The sequence below is a fragment of the Octopus sinensis genome, linkage group LG10 (genome assembly GCF_006345805.1).
Source record: "Octopus sinensis linkage group LG10, ASM634580v1, whole genome shotgun sequence".
Classification (NCBI taxonomy): Eukaryota; Metazoa; Mollusca; class Cephalopoda; order Octopoda; family Octopodidae; genus Octopus; species Octopus sinensis.
Genome location: NC_043006.1, coordinates 78,929,163 through 78,946,312, shown reverse-complemented (window position 1 = coordinate 78,946,312; position 17,150 = coordinate 78,929,163). Strand labels below are relative to the sequence as shown.

Genomic DNA, 17,150 nt, shown 5'->3' with positions numbered 1-17,150 from the left:
TGCCAAACACTTTAGTTAGGTCCAAAACACAAGTTGTATAATGGAAACGTTTATTATTTTATCAAATTTCTCCATAAGCTTAAATTATCCCTTGTACTATAGGTACAAGGTTTGAAATTTAGGGGAGGTGACTAGTTGATTTCATCGACCCCAATGTTCCACTGGTACTTAATTTATCGATCTCGAAAGGATGAAAGGCAAAATCGACCTCGGCAGAATTTGAACTCAGAATGTAGTGTATAATCTTAAATAATGGCTTCCAATTTTGGCACAAGGCTAGCATTTCGAGGGAAGAGGGTAAGTCGATTACTTCGACCCCAGTGCTGTACTGGTATTTATTTCATCAACTCCGAAAGGATGACAAGCAAAGTCGACATCGGTGGAATTTGAAGTCAGAACATAAAAACGGTTGAAATGCTGCTAGCAATTTGTCCGACGTGCTAATGATTCTGCCAGCTTGCCACCTTGATACTCTTAAATAATAAATTGAAACAGGTTGAGAGCGTCTTTCAAGAAATTTAGTCCTAAAATTGTTTTAACCTCTTACGGTATATAAAATTGTTTTTGATTGAATTTACATAGGGATAGACTGTATGATCTTGTGTTACATCTTTGACAAAAGTATTTCCTTTTACTGTTATGTCTTTGTGTTTGAGTCCCACTATTGCTTGACAACCGGTGCTGGTGTGATTACGTGCTCATAACTCAGCGGTTTGGTAAAGAAGCCGATAGAGGAAATACCAGGCTAAAAAAAATAAGTACTTGGGTTGATACATTCGACTAAAATTTCAAGGCGTTGTTCTAGCATAGCCGTAGTCAAATGACTGAAACAAGTAGAAGATAAATGAACCCACCGAATCTTTGTTTTAACAACGTGAGGCGTGTTACAGTTAAAAATAACCAGCTGTAAATGATCCATGTAAATGTATCAAGCAAACGTTAAAATCTGATGGAAAAGAGAATAAGAAGGAATGCAAACTACAAAAGAAAATGTATTTAAGTTACTCAATGAAAGTAGTAAGCTGAAATATTGCATTGGAGTTCTCACGACAGACTAAAACCATTCTCTGCAGTTCAATGACTACAAAAGCATAGAAGATTAAAGAAAATACATTTTTCTTTGTCATTGGAGTTACTTACCAACAGAAACACAGTTAGTTGCATTTGTTGCCCCAGTAATCATAGTAGTAGTTCCATCAGGACATTCCAAACACGTTGTTTGCATTGTGACATCGGTATAGTAACCTAGAGGACACTTTATACAAGGTTCAAAGCCATCGAAGGAATAATGACCTTTACTACACTGCGCTGTAAAGAAGTAGTAGTATTAATAATAATGATAATAATAATAATAATAATAATAATAATAATAATAATAATAATAATTAATAATAATAATAATAATAATAATAACAATAATAATAATAATAATAATAATAATAATAATAAATGCCCTGATGCAGTGGCTTTCATGGCTTCTCATCTTACTAATTGGAAGTGTTATAATGTACATTGTTTTGTCTTGGTATAAAAGATGGGCTACAGCAAATATTCTGCTTAATACCACAGATTTGCTTGTCAGTTGTTTGACCTTAACTAGTTGAGCATGTCCCTCAGTGGCTGACGATATGTTCCCCACTGATCACGAGCAGAAGTAGTTGGGGAGCATCATAGTCTTGTGTTGAGAGGAATTCTCTGGGATTTAAATAATACACCTTTGAAAACATGGGTGTTTTGTTCAACATCCTTGAAGAACCCTTATTCAAGAACCTTTTGAGCGGGATGGTCTACTCGACCAGAAGAAAATTCTAACTGGGCCCTATCTGCAAAGTCATGCGCTATTTATCTTGGTATGAGATCACCATGTCGCGCACGTATGGTTGTGATGCATGTGCCTGTTGTACTCGTATCAGACGGGTAGACATGATGGGTATACTGGGCTTCGTATATTTTACCCCAGTGTCACTTTGATGGCATTCACTGCTCTCTAACTCAATAATAAAAATAACAATGATGATGATAATAATAATAATAATAATAATAATAATAATAATAATAATAATAATTTCTTTATTTACCACTAAGGGTTCACAAAATACCACATGGGTAGTTATTCTCATAGGCACAAAGTTTAAAATTTTATGGGAAGGGGCTAGTGGATGTAATCAACCTCGAAATGATGAGAGGCAAGGTCTAGTCACCCTTTGAATTATCTCTACAGATATTCTATAAAATTAAGAACCGGCACTGAAAATTACGATATTTCGTATACAAAGATGTCTATGTAAACAATGCGATCGAGAACCAAAAAATAAATATGCATATATTGCCTATTTTTGTATCTCCGATCGCATTGCTTACATAAACGTGTTCGTCGTAACTTTCAGTAGTGGCTCTAAATTCTATTGAATATTTGTAGAGATGGCTTAAAAAGTGATTGAATGACACTGTTTACATGATTGTATGTATGTATATATGTATGTATGTATGTATGTATGTATGTATGTATGTATGTATGTATTTTACCCCAGTGTCACTTTGATGGCATGCATTGCTCTCTCACTTAATAATAAAAATAACAATGATGACGATGATGATAATAATAATGATGATGATGATATTAATTTCTTTATTAACCACTAATGGTTCACAAAATATGTATGTATGTATGTATGTATGTATGTATGTATGTATGTATGTATGTATGTATGTATAAATAAATAAATAAATAAATTGATGTAATGTTTGCATTGTTCAATTAAATGGAGTCGCATAAAACGATCGTACTGCATTACCTCTGGATATCCTTGTTGCTTATTTTGATTATAATCACCTTATTTTAAATTATATGGATAGTACCATACTAAATTCTGGTGCATTCAACTTAAGTACCATATTCATCTGAATCTAAATTTTACTGAACGTATATATATATATATATATATATATATATATATACCAACTGGTACTTATTTTATCTTTCCCGAAAGAATGAAGGGCAAAAGTCAATGGTAGAATTTGAACTGAGAATGTAAAGACTGGCAAAATACCGCTAAGCATTTTGTCTGGTATGCTAACGATTCTGCCAGCTCGCCTTCCTTATAGTCTAATATATTAAAATTATATAATTGAAAAATAAGAAAGATTTTATACTTAAACGTTTGCGAAAATAACTGTACCGGCGTTTATGATTTAAGTCGTAGGAGAGAACACTCCAGCCTGAGGACACACAGACGTGACATGACCTGTTTGTATCTTTTCTGCTTCTACTACTGAGGTAGAATCAGTACATATTAATCTGGGTTATTCCTGGCAATAGTATTTGCTAATTCTTTCAGTAATTTTTACTGAATTTAAGTTGCATTGCGCAAAAGAAAGAGCATTAAAAAAGGTAAAACCAGTGGTTTAAATTAACTATTCCCTGACGGTTTTTGAAGAAGAATTACAACGAAGTATTGGTCAGCTTAACTCTACGAAAAGCTACGGAAAGAAAAAAAAATGATATAACTGCACAAGGTCTTGATATATGCTATTCCTTCCGTGAACTCTTACATTCGCACCTATTTACTGATACAGAGCCATAGGTTCTCTTTTTGATTAACAGTGGACATGATTCCCATTATAGATAAGAAGTGTTAACCAGTTTCACTTTACGAGAAGCTACAGAAAGGTAAAAAAATGTGAGAAGTTGACAAATGTTATACTTTCCGTGATTACTTACATTCGCAGCTGGTTGATGAAAGAGAGCCATAGTTTCTGTTTTTGGTTAAAGGTGGGCATGATTCACAATAGGTTGCGTTCAAGTAGTATGAATTCGTTCCACAGAGTGTACACGGTGGTAATTTTGTACTTGAAACGCTACCGCTGCTGCATATATCTAGAATGTAACAAAAAGTATAGAAAACAACAACTATTTATCTCTGAATGTTGTATTTTAAAAAAATTTTTAATACACTGACAGGGAATTCAGTTAAATTGAAAACATAAACTTTCATTGTTATATACAAGGAAGATTATAATAATGTTAGTGGTAAGTTTTGTAAAATTTCCGTTGAGTGGAATCATGAGCACAGTAACTAAACCGGGAGATATACGAGGGGGTACCCAAAAGAATACGGAATTTTGCAATGTTATTGTATTCACTTAGTTTTACATATTTACACTTTTACTGCCTTCAAAGTATTCTCCATTCGAAGCAATGCATCTGTTTTCCACTGGTCGAAGCAATCCTAAAACTCTTGCGAAGTGATGCCTTTTAATGCTTCCGCCATTTTTTTTACCGTAGGACCAGCTTTTGGCACCAGTGATGCCCTTCAAAAAAAGATCCGCATCAACTTCCACCTATTCTTTCAGTTCACGATACGCATTCAATTGTGACTGTTTTTGATCTTCCGTGAGCAAGCGAGGCACGAATTTTATTGCAACCCCTTTTCATTCGCAATTCCTGGCTCAGTATTCGTTGGCAGGAGCTCCAGGACACACCAGTCATATCAACAAGTTAATCAATTGTGCAGTGACTGTCCTCCAAGATCAGTTCCTCAATTTTCACGTTTTCATTCGTTCGGGAGGTTGACGGTCACCCTGCCCTGAACAAGGTTAGTCTTCAAGCGACAAGTGACCATTCCTAAAGCGTCAAAACCACTCGTAAACTTGTGCTTTCTTCAAAGCAGCACCCTTGTAAGTTGTCTGAAGCAGAACAACTGTTTTGGCCGCCGTTTCCCCAGCAAAAAAAAAAAAAACCCAAGAAACCAGAATTTCACTGAAGCATGCTGTTCCTTCGTTCCAGCCATCGCAATTGACGAACAGAGGAGAAGCACTGCAAAATAAAGATACACCACGTGGCAGTAAGACTACAGCTGATGCCACCGGCCGGCAAACTGGTCCAGCTTTCTTATGGTCTCGCCACTTTCCTTGATTGATTGATATTCTTTTGACCCGAGTACGAAAGAATGAAAGGCAAAAATGATCTTGATGGGATTTGAACTCAGAGATTAAGGACAAATACTGCAAAGGCCGTTCACCCGACGCTCTAACAACTCTGCCAATTTGTAGTTTGTTCGTCGATGCGACGAAGACCATCTAGTCATCCTGGGGTGGGGTGGGCTTGTTTTGTAAGTCCGCAGATGGCTAGTGAGGCCAATCTGCGCCCGAAAGAATCTTTGACAGTGTAGACAGGGAATGGTAGCGCCTGCTACAGGGTTGTTAGTTCTGTTCTTCCTGGCTTGTCTGCGGTCTTCATCCACCCCCATCATCCACCTCTACATGCAAAATGGAAACCACCAGGTCTGCGACAATCATCGCAGAATTTCACTGCTGTCCATCACAGGCAAGATCCTGGCTACAGTGTTGCTCAACCGCCTCATTGCACACTTAGAGCAAGTTCTACTACCTGGGAGCAAGTGTCGCTTCCGGAAAGAGCGTGGGACTATCGATATGGTGTTTGCTGCTAGACAGCTGCAGGAGAAGTGTCAGGAGCAGAACGTCGACCTCTACTCCACCTACATCTGCCAATTTACTGTCATTTAACCCGATATCAGAAATCTCACACATCCTTTAACACGTCCACAAATCACTTGGGAGGCGTATAGGAGCATTTATACTAATTTCCAGTACGTGATTAGTATATTATCAAGCCTGGAATGATAAAAGGACAAGTCATCCATGGCAGAATAAGAATTCAGAACGTAAAAGGATTTAGGTAAATATCGCAGACTGTTTTGTTCGACGTTCTGCTTTATCTATGTTGCTAATTCATCACCTTTACATTAAATTCCTTTCAACCGTTGTCAATCTCTTGTTGGACCAAGATGACAGCATTTAATTGCTGGATTGTTAATGTTAGTTGCAGTCCTACCTACCTGTTCACTCTGGCCATTTGATTGTTGGATGGGATGCTGCTTTCTATCATCGGTACGTTGGTGGAATTACAAATCTGAACTCAAAGAACCCCATCAGATAATACAAGGAAACAGTTCTGACGCTTTAGTAAGTTCATCAGTCCAACCCACCCTGCACTGCTATTTTATTAATCGACTCCGAAAGGATGAAAGGAAAAGCTGAACTCAGCGGGATTCGAACTCAAGCCATAGACAGCTGCTCCAGGACTTCAAGATATTTTATACAGCGTTGCCAATCCGCTTTCTGTCGTCCTGAATTTATTTACAATATTGATTTCAAATTTTGGCACAAGGCGAGCAACTACGGGATAAGTCAATTACAACTGGTGCGTTATCAATCCCGAAGAAATGAAATGCAAAATCTACCCCTGCGGCATTTGAACTCAGAACGGAAAGTCAGAGTAACGCCGCTAAGTGTTTTTTTCCCGGCGCGGTAACAATTCTGCGAGCTGCCTTAAATCTGTTTATAATATTATTAACCTTTAAACGGCGGAAAAGGATCGCATGAGTGCGTGTGCCAAACGCCCCCAGCACCAAAACAAAACGAACAAGAATCCTAAAATATTTTTCATCTTGAGAATCTTTGTACTTATTTTTACTTTAAATAAATAGGTGTATTTACACCATTTGTCTACAGCGAGAACTTTTCTCCATTACAAAACAGGGAATGGCTTTCTTATAGGTTCAAATATGGCCCAAGCATATTTGAAAAGGTAATAAATTTGTATTTATACACATCACTACTTAGCGATACCACCCTGTAATTTATTTACGGTGATCCACCGATTAGCGCTACCAGTCATCCAACAATGATGAGAATATCATAAGGGACAATCTCTCTTATCAGCTCGCAGGGGAGTTAACCACTCCAAAATGCTTGTATCTCACAATTTGGGGAGGTGGCGCTGCGTGCTGATTTAGGTGCATGTACACCATTTGTCAACAGCGAAAAATTTTCTTTATTACAAAATACAGTGAATGGTTTTTTTATGGGCTCCGGTATACCCCAAGCATATTTAAACTCGTATATAGATTCTAGATTAGAGACAGGTACTCTCTGTATAGAATACACTTCGTAGTGCTCAAGAGATTTGAACTTCAGCAGGTAGAGGAGTATATGTATGGACAAGCAAGTGAGGCAAGACGATATACAAAAATATTAACTTTGGAATACAAAAATTATTAATCTTTCGTGCAATACAATTTCCAGTCTCATTATTGAAAAGTGTCGTAAAATATTCACTTTCTTTTAATGGTGCTTGTAGCCATGCAAAAGTTTTGAAACATCAATCGACCATGTCTGCTGTTCTCTGATGAAACATCAATCGATGATATCCGCCGTTGAAGGGTTAAGCAACAGTCAGAAACGATAATTCCTTAAGCACATATTTATAAAAGAAAAAACAAAAAAAACCCAACAAAATCAAAACAAAAGGGGGACAAAACAAAATTGTTTGTAGATTAGCTGGGAAGAAGAGGTATAAAAAGACTTACCTTTACAATCGTTAACATTTGTACTTCCTTCTGAGTGTGTCGATGTATTTGCCGGGCAAGGGGTGCAGGTTTGGTTCCCATCAGTATCCTTATACTCTCCAATTGGACAGGGTTTACATTCAGTGACACCATTAATTTTAGTACCATAAGAACCAAGAGGACATTTAACTGAAGAAAGAGAGAAATGTTGAATGAGAAACGAGTAGAGAGAGAAAGAGAGAAGGAAAGAGACAGTGAGTGAGAAAGTGAGAGAGAACTGTGAAATGTTATATAAGAAAAAAAATCTACACTTTTGCAGGCGCATACACGCGAGTTTGTGTCAAAAGTCACAAACTTTAAATTGTTGGATTATTAACTAAAGGGTTTATTAACCATAATTAAAAGAGTCTTGCGATGTTAAGAGTGTGCACATTAAAAACAAATCAACCAAATAACACTTATTAATAAATATCATTATGATTGGTCAAGCAAGCACGGGAGACAACTCCTTGGCATTTTTATTTACGGTACCATGGTAGATGATCAATGGTATATAGAGAGTAGGTAGAAGTAAAAGCAATCGCTATAAGTGAAGGGAGCAGCGTACATTTGTCTTTTACATTTTAGCCTTTTTTTCTGCAATACTTATACTACCGCCTCCTTTACCAACTCATTGCCCCATGTTCCCTAACAAAAAATAAGAAAAATGTAGTTTTGTCTGCAACATAATTTATTACACAACACTTGCAGCTTAATATTAATTTCATATTAACATTTTTAAAAATCAATATTGAAGGAAATAAATCCATGAAAACTGCAAATAAAGCGAAAATATTTAATTTTAAAATGATTCTTGCATTGGAAGCCCCTATTTTTTTCTGGAAATATTTAAACCTCGAGGAAAAAAACCCGTCGGAAATAACGGGGCTTTGCGTACAAGATCTTTCACAAATATTGGTTGGCATTGAAAAACAGATTCTTCTTTGACGAATTTTGCCATCACAAATGCAAGGAAGCAGCGACTGGCCAACGAAACTGAAGCCAAAGATGTAGTTTTTCACAAATTGCAATATAAAATAGATAAAAGCCATTAAAATAAATATAATGTTTAAAACTAAGCTAAATTCTACAACTATGAGATCGTATTAACATTTAAATCCCTTGTTTGGTTATTAATCTTCCGAAGTGTAATACTTCTGGAAATATTCAGTATAACCGATGATGTCAATTCATGCTTCGTATTTCATTCTAGGCATTCTAGATGTAAACTCAAATGATATTTGAATAACATTTATTGTTATTTTTTTAGCAACAATACAATTCTTATTACGTAGACTTATGGCGAAAAACATTTCAGCTTTGACCATATAACCATCTTTTATTTTTTCAGGATGAGTGTGCTGGACGTACTAGCGGTCAACTGGCAGAGTCGTTAAAGTATCGGAAAGATCATTATGTGGTGAATATTCCGGCTCTCTGCAGCCTCACCAAGGTCAGTTTTTTCTTTCATCTTTTCAGAGTCAACAAATAAAGCAGCTGGCCAGTTGTGGTGGTGATGGGGCGATCCTTTTCTTCTTTTCTTTTTCTCCTCATCTCTCTATTCCTTTCTACAAGAAATTAACTGTAGCCACATAAGACAAGAGATGGGCTTTCTAAGTTTGAGATATCAAAGACATCGTATATTATGGTGGCACACCTACAACTCCAAGTGATTGAAGGCTCAAGGCAAGGTGAAGCAGGACTTACTAAATTATTCCAATATGTTCCTTCCTTATTTTCAGACGGCACACTGTGATATGAGGGAGACTATGGCTACTATTTCTCGCCTGTTGTGTAAACATGTAGAGACTTCATCACTGGGTTTTGGGCAACCAGTTAATTGACGGCTCATGCGTTAAAGGTTCACTGAAGTATTAAATTGTCTCCGTTGGACACGACACTATTTTGTATATCAAAGTTGACTAACTTTGAGAGAAAGTACTTTAGCCTCCATAAAGATATGTCTGCAATAAACTAGCTTTTTATCCTCTTCAGAAGTATTTGATTATTGGATGCCTGAGGGTATCAGAATTGAAGCTCGTTATTTTCCGTATGTAATTTTAGAAACGATCAGCCGCATATTAGCAGCTATTCAGTCTAGAAGATACAGACAACTGGTAAATATTTTAGTGACCTCTTTGAGATAAAAGACAAAAAGAATGCGACGCTGGTCAGCCTTGATCATAAAACTCTTCAAGAGTGGGAACAACAAAGACAACGAGATCCTGCTTCTTCACCTTGGAGAGTATTACTGCTGTGGATTCCACGGAAAGATTGGATCGCATCCGACAAAAAGGCTGTTTGACTGATTGGCATGGAGTCATGCTCAAGTGCTTAAGGTCAAGCAACTGACAAGCAAGGCTGTGGTATTGAGCAGAATATTTGCTATAACGATATTTCTGCGTCAGCGCTGAATCTGGTTGAAATGTAAGGAAAAATAGGTATGTTTCAAAACATCGATGTCCAGATCACAAAAACGAAGTTTGAAGAGAATACTCGTAATTTCCTTTGATTTCTAGATAGAAACAAATACGAAATAACATGCACAAAAAAAAAAAGAAAGAATTGTTACACATATTTTGGTTACATCTATATTTTCCGTCTTTGTTGCGCTTTTTGAAATGCCATTCTCACGCTCCACCCAAGGAATGCAAAGACCTTGAACTGGGAATTTCTACTCTATGTTTGTGTCAATGAAGCAACAGCTAAGTTGTATTTTACAGGTATTCAACCAAATTTGTTAAGTTTACATCAGAAAAATGATAAGCATAATGGTTCTAACTATACAAAAATAAGACACTAACCAATATAAAAGATGGGAGTTACCTACCCTTAAAGTGAGCACCACTAGCGAACAAAAACGAGAAATAAAATAAATGTAGACTACATACCGCAGTGGGTGTTTCCTCCTCGCAGGTCGATCGGAATTTTCCCGTCATGGCAATAGGTATATAGAGTTATATTTGATCCCTCCCGTTTTGCATCTCCACAGGCAGCACTGTTAGAAATATTAATCGCTATACTATATGCCATATCCTTGTCGTTAGCGTACTTTATAAAGTTGGTGAGACACGTTTGCTGCTTGTCATCGGCTAAGTCTGTAGTATTGCTTATTCTCAAAGTAGAAGATATCACGACCTGAAAAAAAAGAGCAAATAAAAAGAATATTAGTCAGACACTGAAAAAATATTTTGTAATAGCAATTTCAAGAGGAAACAGCTGCGGTTAACCCTAATTACACACACAACACACACACACACACACACACACACACACACACACATACACACACACACATTCTTTTATTTGTTTCAGTCATTTGATTGTGGCCATGCAGGTGCCCCGCCTTAAAAGATTTTATCAAAACCATTTGGCGAACCGCTAATTTACGGGGACGTAAACACTGGTTGTAAACCGTGATGGGGAGTGGGACAAATTCAGACACAGACACACATACAGACAAACACACACACACAGACAAACACACACAGACACACACATATATATATAACATATGGTATAATTATAACCAAGCCAAACTTCAATCATTTCTCCGCAAACTGAAAAAAAATGAACAACCATAATCAATATCCGAACCTTATTGGGTTCTCATCAGAGGCGTCTACCTCATTCTCCAGAGAAACGAGCAAACTGTTTATATACTCAATAAACGCAGCAGTTACTCTATGAAGAAGTCCCTAATTTGCATACCCAAAGTATTTAACACTCTAAAACTACCAGCGGCCTGTCAACGGGGATCTTAGACCACAGAGTATCAAGGTATGATTGTATTTATATATATATATATATATATATATATTATATATATACATATATGAATATTTTCTTTTCGGATCTGAGTCTCTAAAGGGCCACAAACAACGAAACCAACCAAGCCTATCCAAAAGGGGAATAGTCAATTACAATGACCCCTGTGCGAAACTGGTACTTATTTCATCGATCCCGAAGGATGAAAAGCAAAGTCGACCTCGCATGAAAATAATAATAATAATAATAATAATAATAATAATAATAATAATAATAATAATAATAATTTCATTTATTGACCACAAAGGCGCAGGATAAGAGGAACACTATAGAGATAGGCACAAAGTGTGGGCGTATACATATAATAATGAAATGATAAAAGAAAGAAAGTATTCAATGGAGACACTGGAAAAGAAGAGACATATGCATAGCATACAAAAGTAAAAAAATAGAAGTGGTGGGTGGGGGTATGCCCTGATGTAGTACTAGGCAGTGGTTCTCATGGCTTCTGATCTTAACTGATTGAAAGTGTTATCATGTACATTGTATTGTCTTGGTATAAAAGAAGGGCTACAGTTAAAATATTCTGCTCAGCACCACAGATTTACTTGACAGATGTTTGACCTTTAACCAGTTGAACATGTCTCTTTGTGGCTGACAATAAATGCATCTCTGATCTCGAGCAAACGTAGTTGGGGAGCATCATAGTCATGTGTTGAGAGGAATTCTTTGGGATTTGAATAATTCACCTTTGGAAACATTGGTATTTTATTCATCATACTCAGACAAACTTTATTAAGGGAACTTTTGTGCGGGATGGGCTACTTGATCGGAAGAAAATTCTAACTGGGCCCCACCTGCAAGGCCATACACTGTTTATCTTGATATGAGACCACCATGTCGTGCACATATGGTTGTGATGCATATGCCTGATGTACCCTTAGACGAGTCGTCATATGGGTATATTGGGTTTCGTATATTTGTACTCCAGTGCCACTTTGATGGTATGCGCTTCCCTCTCACTCAATAATAATGATAATGATAATTATAACGATTACATGGAGAACAATACGGGACAAGCTACAGCACAAAAAATTACAAAAACAAAAATATGTGGGTTTAACATCAATCAAGGTGAGATTCTTCCACATTAAAGAATATAACAGAGGATATATAATAGAAAAGAGATAAATAATAAATAAATAAATCGAATTCCAAATAGGGAGGCGGTCCATTTCAGGTAACCCGGAATAAACCCCCACAAAAATCCCGGATTACTCTGCCATCTCCAAGGTTTAGGAAAGTGACCTTATCCAGTTTCTTTCCTCCTGATTAAAAAATCATATTCAGTGGAAGTCCATTCAGTCTCACCTGTCTTGCCACTGTCGGCCACCTTTTGATAAACACACCAGAAGGCAGCACCTCCCTCTCTACCCACATCTTCCTCTTCAAATGCTATTTGAAGAAATTCATGATGGCTTGACCAGATAGGAATGTGCCTATCTTCAAACCTTTCAGACGGGTCCACCACACAGCCTCTTCTGCCACAGCCTCTAAGTAGGGAAATACCTGCCTTTCTTCTCTGCTAAGGGAAGGCAGTGCATCGATCTTCACTATACACTCGGCAGACAGCTGAATTCGTCTTACACGTGACAACAGTTGCTCCATACAACCCTACGACTCTCTAATGCACAGACACTGAATTATTGCATGCAGGACGGTTTTGTCCCCTTGCAAGCATCTCGGGCAGATTAGGCTGTTGGCACTTCCATGCCTGAAGAGCTTGTCTCGAACGAGTAATACCCCTCTGTAGCATTGCAAGCCAAAGACTTATGGAAAATGTTCATGATCTTCGACCCGAAGGACCGCTGGAAGAGACTACTCTGACTGTTCGCATTAATGCTTAGATTCGATCCTAGGCCATCCTCAATCACACCCTCAACTAGTCCTCTACAGAAATATTTGGTTGTTTTTTCGCTAACGGTTTTTAGCAGCTGGTACAATGCAGTGAGCGTCTGGCAATATTCTAGATGCCAAAAACCCGGCTTTGGCCTACGTTGGACCCATGACTGCAGCTCTGTCAATGAGATGAGCTGCGGAACAGCCTTGGAGAACTAGAAAAGATTGAAAAATACAGACTACTAAAAGAAATCGCAAGAATGTGTACTATGAAGAAAGTGTCTGTCATTCCAGTAGTTATAGGAACACTCGGAGCACTAACAACTAAGTTCGAGAAATATGTCAGAAAATCGGAGTTGATATAAAAGCAGAGCAAGCCCAAAATATTGCGCTGCTGGGGACAGCTAAGATTTTGAGATTAGTACTTGAATGTTGAATGTTTCCCACGATAAATAGCAACCAAAGTAAACCAATGAAAGCTTGTAATGTCTGGAAAGAGACCCTCTGAGACCTCTGACAACGGGGTGCTGTCCCCTCGTACAGAATCTACCAGAGCAAACAAGATCGAGCACTGAGAATTAAAACAACAACAACAACAACAACAACAATGCTTTCTACTATAGGCTCAAGGCTTGAAACTTAATTTATCGACCCCAAAATGATGAAAGGAATAATAATAATAATAATAATAATAATAATAATGATAATAATAATAATAATACTAATAATAATAATAATCCTTTCTATTATGCGCACAAGGCCTGAAATTTGGGAGAAGGGTAAAGTCGATTACATCGACCCTAGTACATAACTGGCACTTAGTTTATCGACCCTGAAAGGTTGAAAGGTAAAGTCAACCATGCAGTTTCTGAAAGTTTTGGGTAAGAGGAAGTTAGTAGAATATATCGATCCTTGCATATGATTGTTATATTATTGTTATCGACTCTGGAGAGACGAAAGGCGAAGTCGGCACCAACGGGATTTGAAATCGGATCGTAAAGAACCGGAACAAATACAACAAAACATTTGTATTATGGTTCTGTGATGCGATCAGTCAAACTTACATTTTCATATTGATATAGAAGATTTAGTAATACTTTCTAATATTGGAACAAGGCCGAAAATTTGGGAGGAGGGAATACAATCAATTCAATTAGTCTCAGTACTTCACTAGTACTGATTTTGTTATGCCATCCATTCCCTTCCTCCTCGAAGAAGTATCAATCAACCAAAGTAGGGTTTTCTTTTATTCTTTTATTTGTTTCAGTCATTTGACTGTGATCATGCTGGAGCACCGCCTTTAGTTGAGCAAATCGTCCCCAGGACTTATTCTTTGTAAGCCTAGTACTTATTCTATCGGGATCTTTTGCCGAACCCCTAAGTTACGTGGACGTAAACACACCAGCATCGGTTGTCAAGCGATGCTGGTGGTGGTAGGGGGCACAGGCACACAAATACACACATACACATCATATATATATATATATATATATATGTATATATATATATATATATATATATTATATATATATATATATATATATATATATATATATACACACATATATACAACGGACTTCTTTCAGTTTCCGTCTACCAAATCCACTCACAAGGCATTTCTCGACCCCAGGCTATAGTAGAAGACACTTGGGCAAGGTGCCACACAGTGGGACTGAACCCGGAACCATGTGGTTGGTAAGCAAGCTACTTACCACAGAGCCCCTCCTAGAAAGAGGTGACTAAATTTTAAAAGATATTTGTCTCGGCACTCCGATATTTTTTACAATTCCAATTCTCTTAAAAATACATTTATTCAGTGTAAAGTATGAAATTCATAATTCACATAACCTGTGATCCTTCAAGTTTTGCGACAAATGTATTTTCCATAATTTCAGGCTTTGGTTTTCCTGCCACCAAAGCACATAGGTCTTGAGTACTGTCTTTGAGTTTCTGTAATGTAGATTCGCGGTATTGATCAATACACGTCTGCGTGATGGTAGCATTTTTATTCACAGGTTCAAAAGTGAAGACAATATCTCCCCTGTATTGCGCTCTCTCGTTTATGACTGAAAAGAAAAAATCGAAATATATTTCGTGGGTATCAATTTAATTTATATTGAAAGCAACAAGAAATAATGGATCTTTTCGGTTTGACCGGCAGTTTTTTAAAATAATTTCCACGTAACTAAACACTTTTAAACTTCGTATACTGGTAGAATTGTGTTTATAAAACATCTTTTTCTCTTGACTTTATTGAGAAAATTCTATAGTTTGCAAGATATTTGTTGTTTCTTTTCTTCAATTTCTGCAATTTCAGCCAATCAATGACGTCTATTGAGGTGAAAACATTTTGTGCCGTATGAATATGTCCCTCGATAAAGAAATAGATTGGGGTTATATACATTTCTGAAGAAAAAAAGATACCCTTCCCCCCACCCCTAACCCTAACCCTAAAACAGATTGAAATGCAATAGATTGAGACTAGGATCATAATAATGGGTGACAATTTCATATGACACCGCTAGAAAAAAATTCCGGTCAAACCGAAAAGATCCGAAATAATTGTTTCTATCACAAGTGACATTTGGTGGTGGTGAGCAGTGTTAGTTGACTATTATATCAGTCGATATCCGAGTATTTTAATTGCTGGCGTGAGGGTACGTGGCTAAGTGATTAGGATATTGTAAAATCGTGAGTTTGATATACGGCGGTGTTTTATGTCCTTGAGCAAGACACTTTATTTAACGTTGCTCCAGTCCACCCAGATAGCAAAAATGAGTAGTATCTGTAATTCAAAGGGCCAGCCTTGTCACATTCTGTGTCAGGTTGAATCTCCCAGAAAACTACACAAAGCATACATGTGTCTGTGGACTGCTCAACCACTAGCCCGTTAATTTCACGAGCAGGCTGTTCTTTTGATCAGATCAACTAGAACCATCGACGTCGTAACTGACGGAGTACCAGTTAATTTCTAGCACTTTGTTCTATCGATTCCATCGACCTCTGCACAAAATTTATGGAGTTACTATCAGCGGTTACTCCCCCAACTAGTTAGTAATAACAGTCATAGCTCCCTCAAATCATATTCTATTGAATTAAAAGAAAAGTTAGATTTGATGTTGCATTACTGAGTGCATTAGATATGAGCAAAGCATAAGATGATGCGAAGGCCACGACAGGAATGTTATGGGTCATGGATCGGCTTTATCAGGGACTGACCTGGAGTGTGTTATACACCAATATGGATAATAAAGAATAAAAGAAAGCAATACAGGAAAATATTTGTTTAAAAAAAAATCCAAACATTTAAATGTCTGGATTATCCTGGAATGAAAACTTATCCAATTATCCTGGAATGAAAAACAATAATTTAGTTCAATAATACTAGGTAACACGATAATTGTCCGTGAGTAGCAACTGTTATTTCCTATCTCCCTTCCTTCCTCTCTCTCTCTTTCTTTTTTCCTCTCTCTCTTTCTCTCTCTTTCTTTGCTTCTTTCTTTCTTCTTCTCTCTATCTTTCTTTCTTCTTCTCTCTCTCTTCCTTCCTCTATCTCTCTTCATCTCTCTCTCTCTCTCTCTTTCTCACTCTTCCTCCGTTACTCTCTTTCTTTCTTTCTTTCTTTCTTTCTTTCTTCCTTCCTTCCTCTCTTTCTTTCTTCCTTCCTCTCTTTCTTTCTTTCTTCCTTCCTCTCTCCCTTCCTTCCTTCCTCTCTCTCTCCTTCTTTCTTTCTTTCTTTCTTTCTTTCTTTCTTTCTTTCTTCCTTTCTTCCCTTCTTTCTTTCTTTCTTTCTTTCTTTCTTTCTCTCTTCCTCTCTTTCTTTCTTCCTTCCTTCCTTCCTTCCTTCCTTCCTCTCTTTCTCTCTCTCTCTCTTTCTTTCTTCCTTTCTTCTTTTCTTTCTGTCTCTCTCTTTTTCTCTTTCTTTCTTTCTTGCTTGCTTTCTTATTTGCTTCCTTGCTTTCTTTCTCTTTCTGTCTCTTTTTCTTTCTCTCTTTCTTTCTTTCTACAATATATGTTTGTGTGCTTGTGTACAATGTGTGCATGTGTCCTTTGCTGCATAATTGCCACATAACA

General features: G+C 37.2%; 1 protein-coding gene across 1 annotated transcript in view; it reads right to left on the bottom strand.

The window, feature by feature from the left end:
• Window positions 1-17,150, bottom strand: part of LOC115216258 — a 257,640-nt gene that overhangs the window by 97,433 nt on the left and 143,057 nt on the right. Inside the window, exons 24-28 of the mRNA XM_036506965.1 lie at window positions 14,925-15,184; window positions 10,301-10,547; window positions 7,392-7,559; window positions 3,722-3,877; window positions 1,141-1,308 (exon numbers count right to left, since the gene is read on the bottom strand). Of these exons, the coding sequence (XP_036362858.1) occupies window positions 1,141-1,308; window positions 3,722-3,877; window positions 7,392-7,559; window positions 10,301-10,547; window positions 14,925-15,184 (999 nt within the window). The remainder of the gene's footprint in view (window positions 1-1,140; window positions 1,309-3,721; window positions 3,878-7,391; window positions 7,560-10,300; window positions 10,548-14,924; window positions 15,185-17,150) is intronic.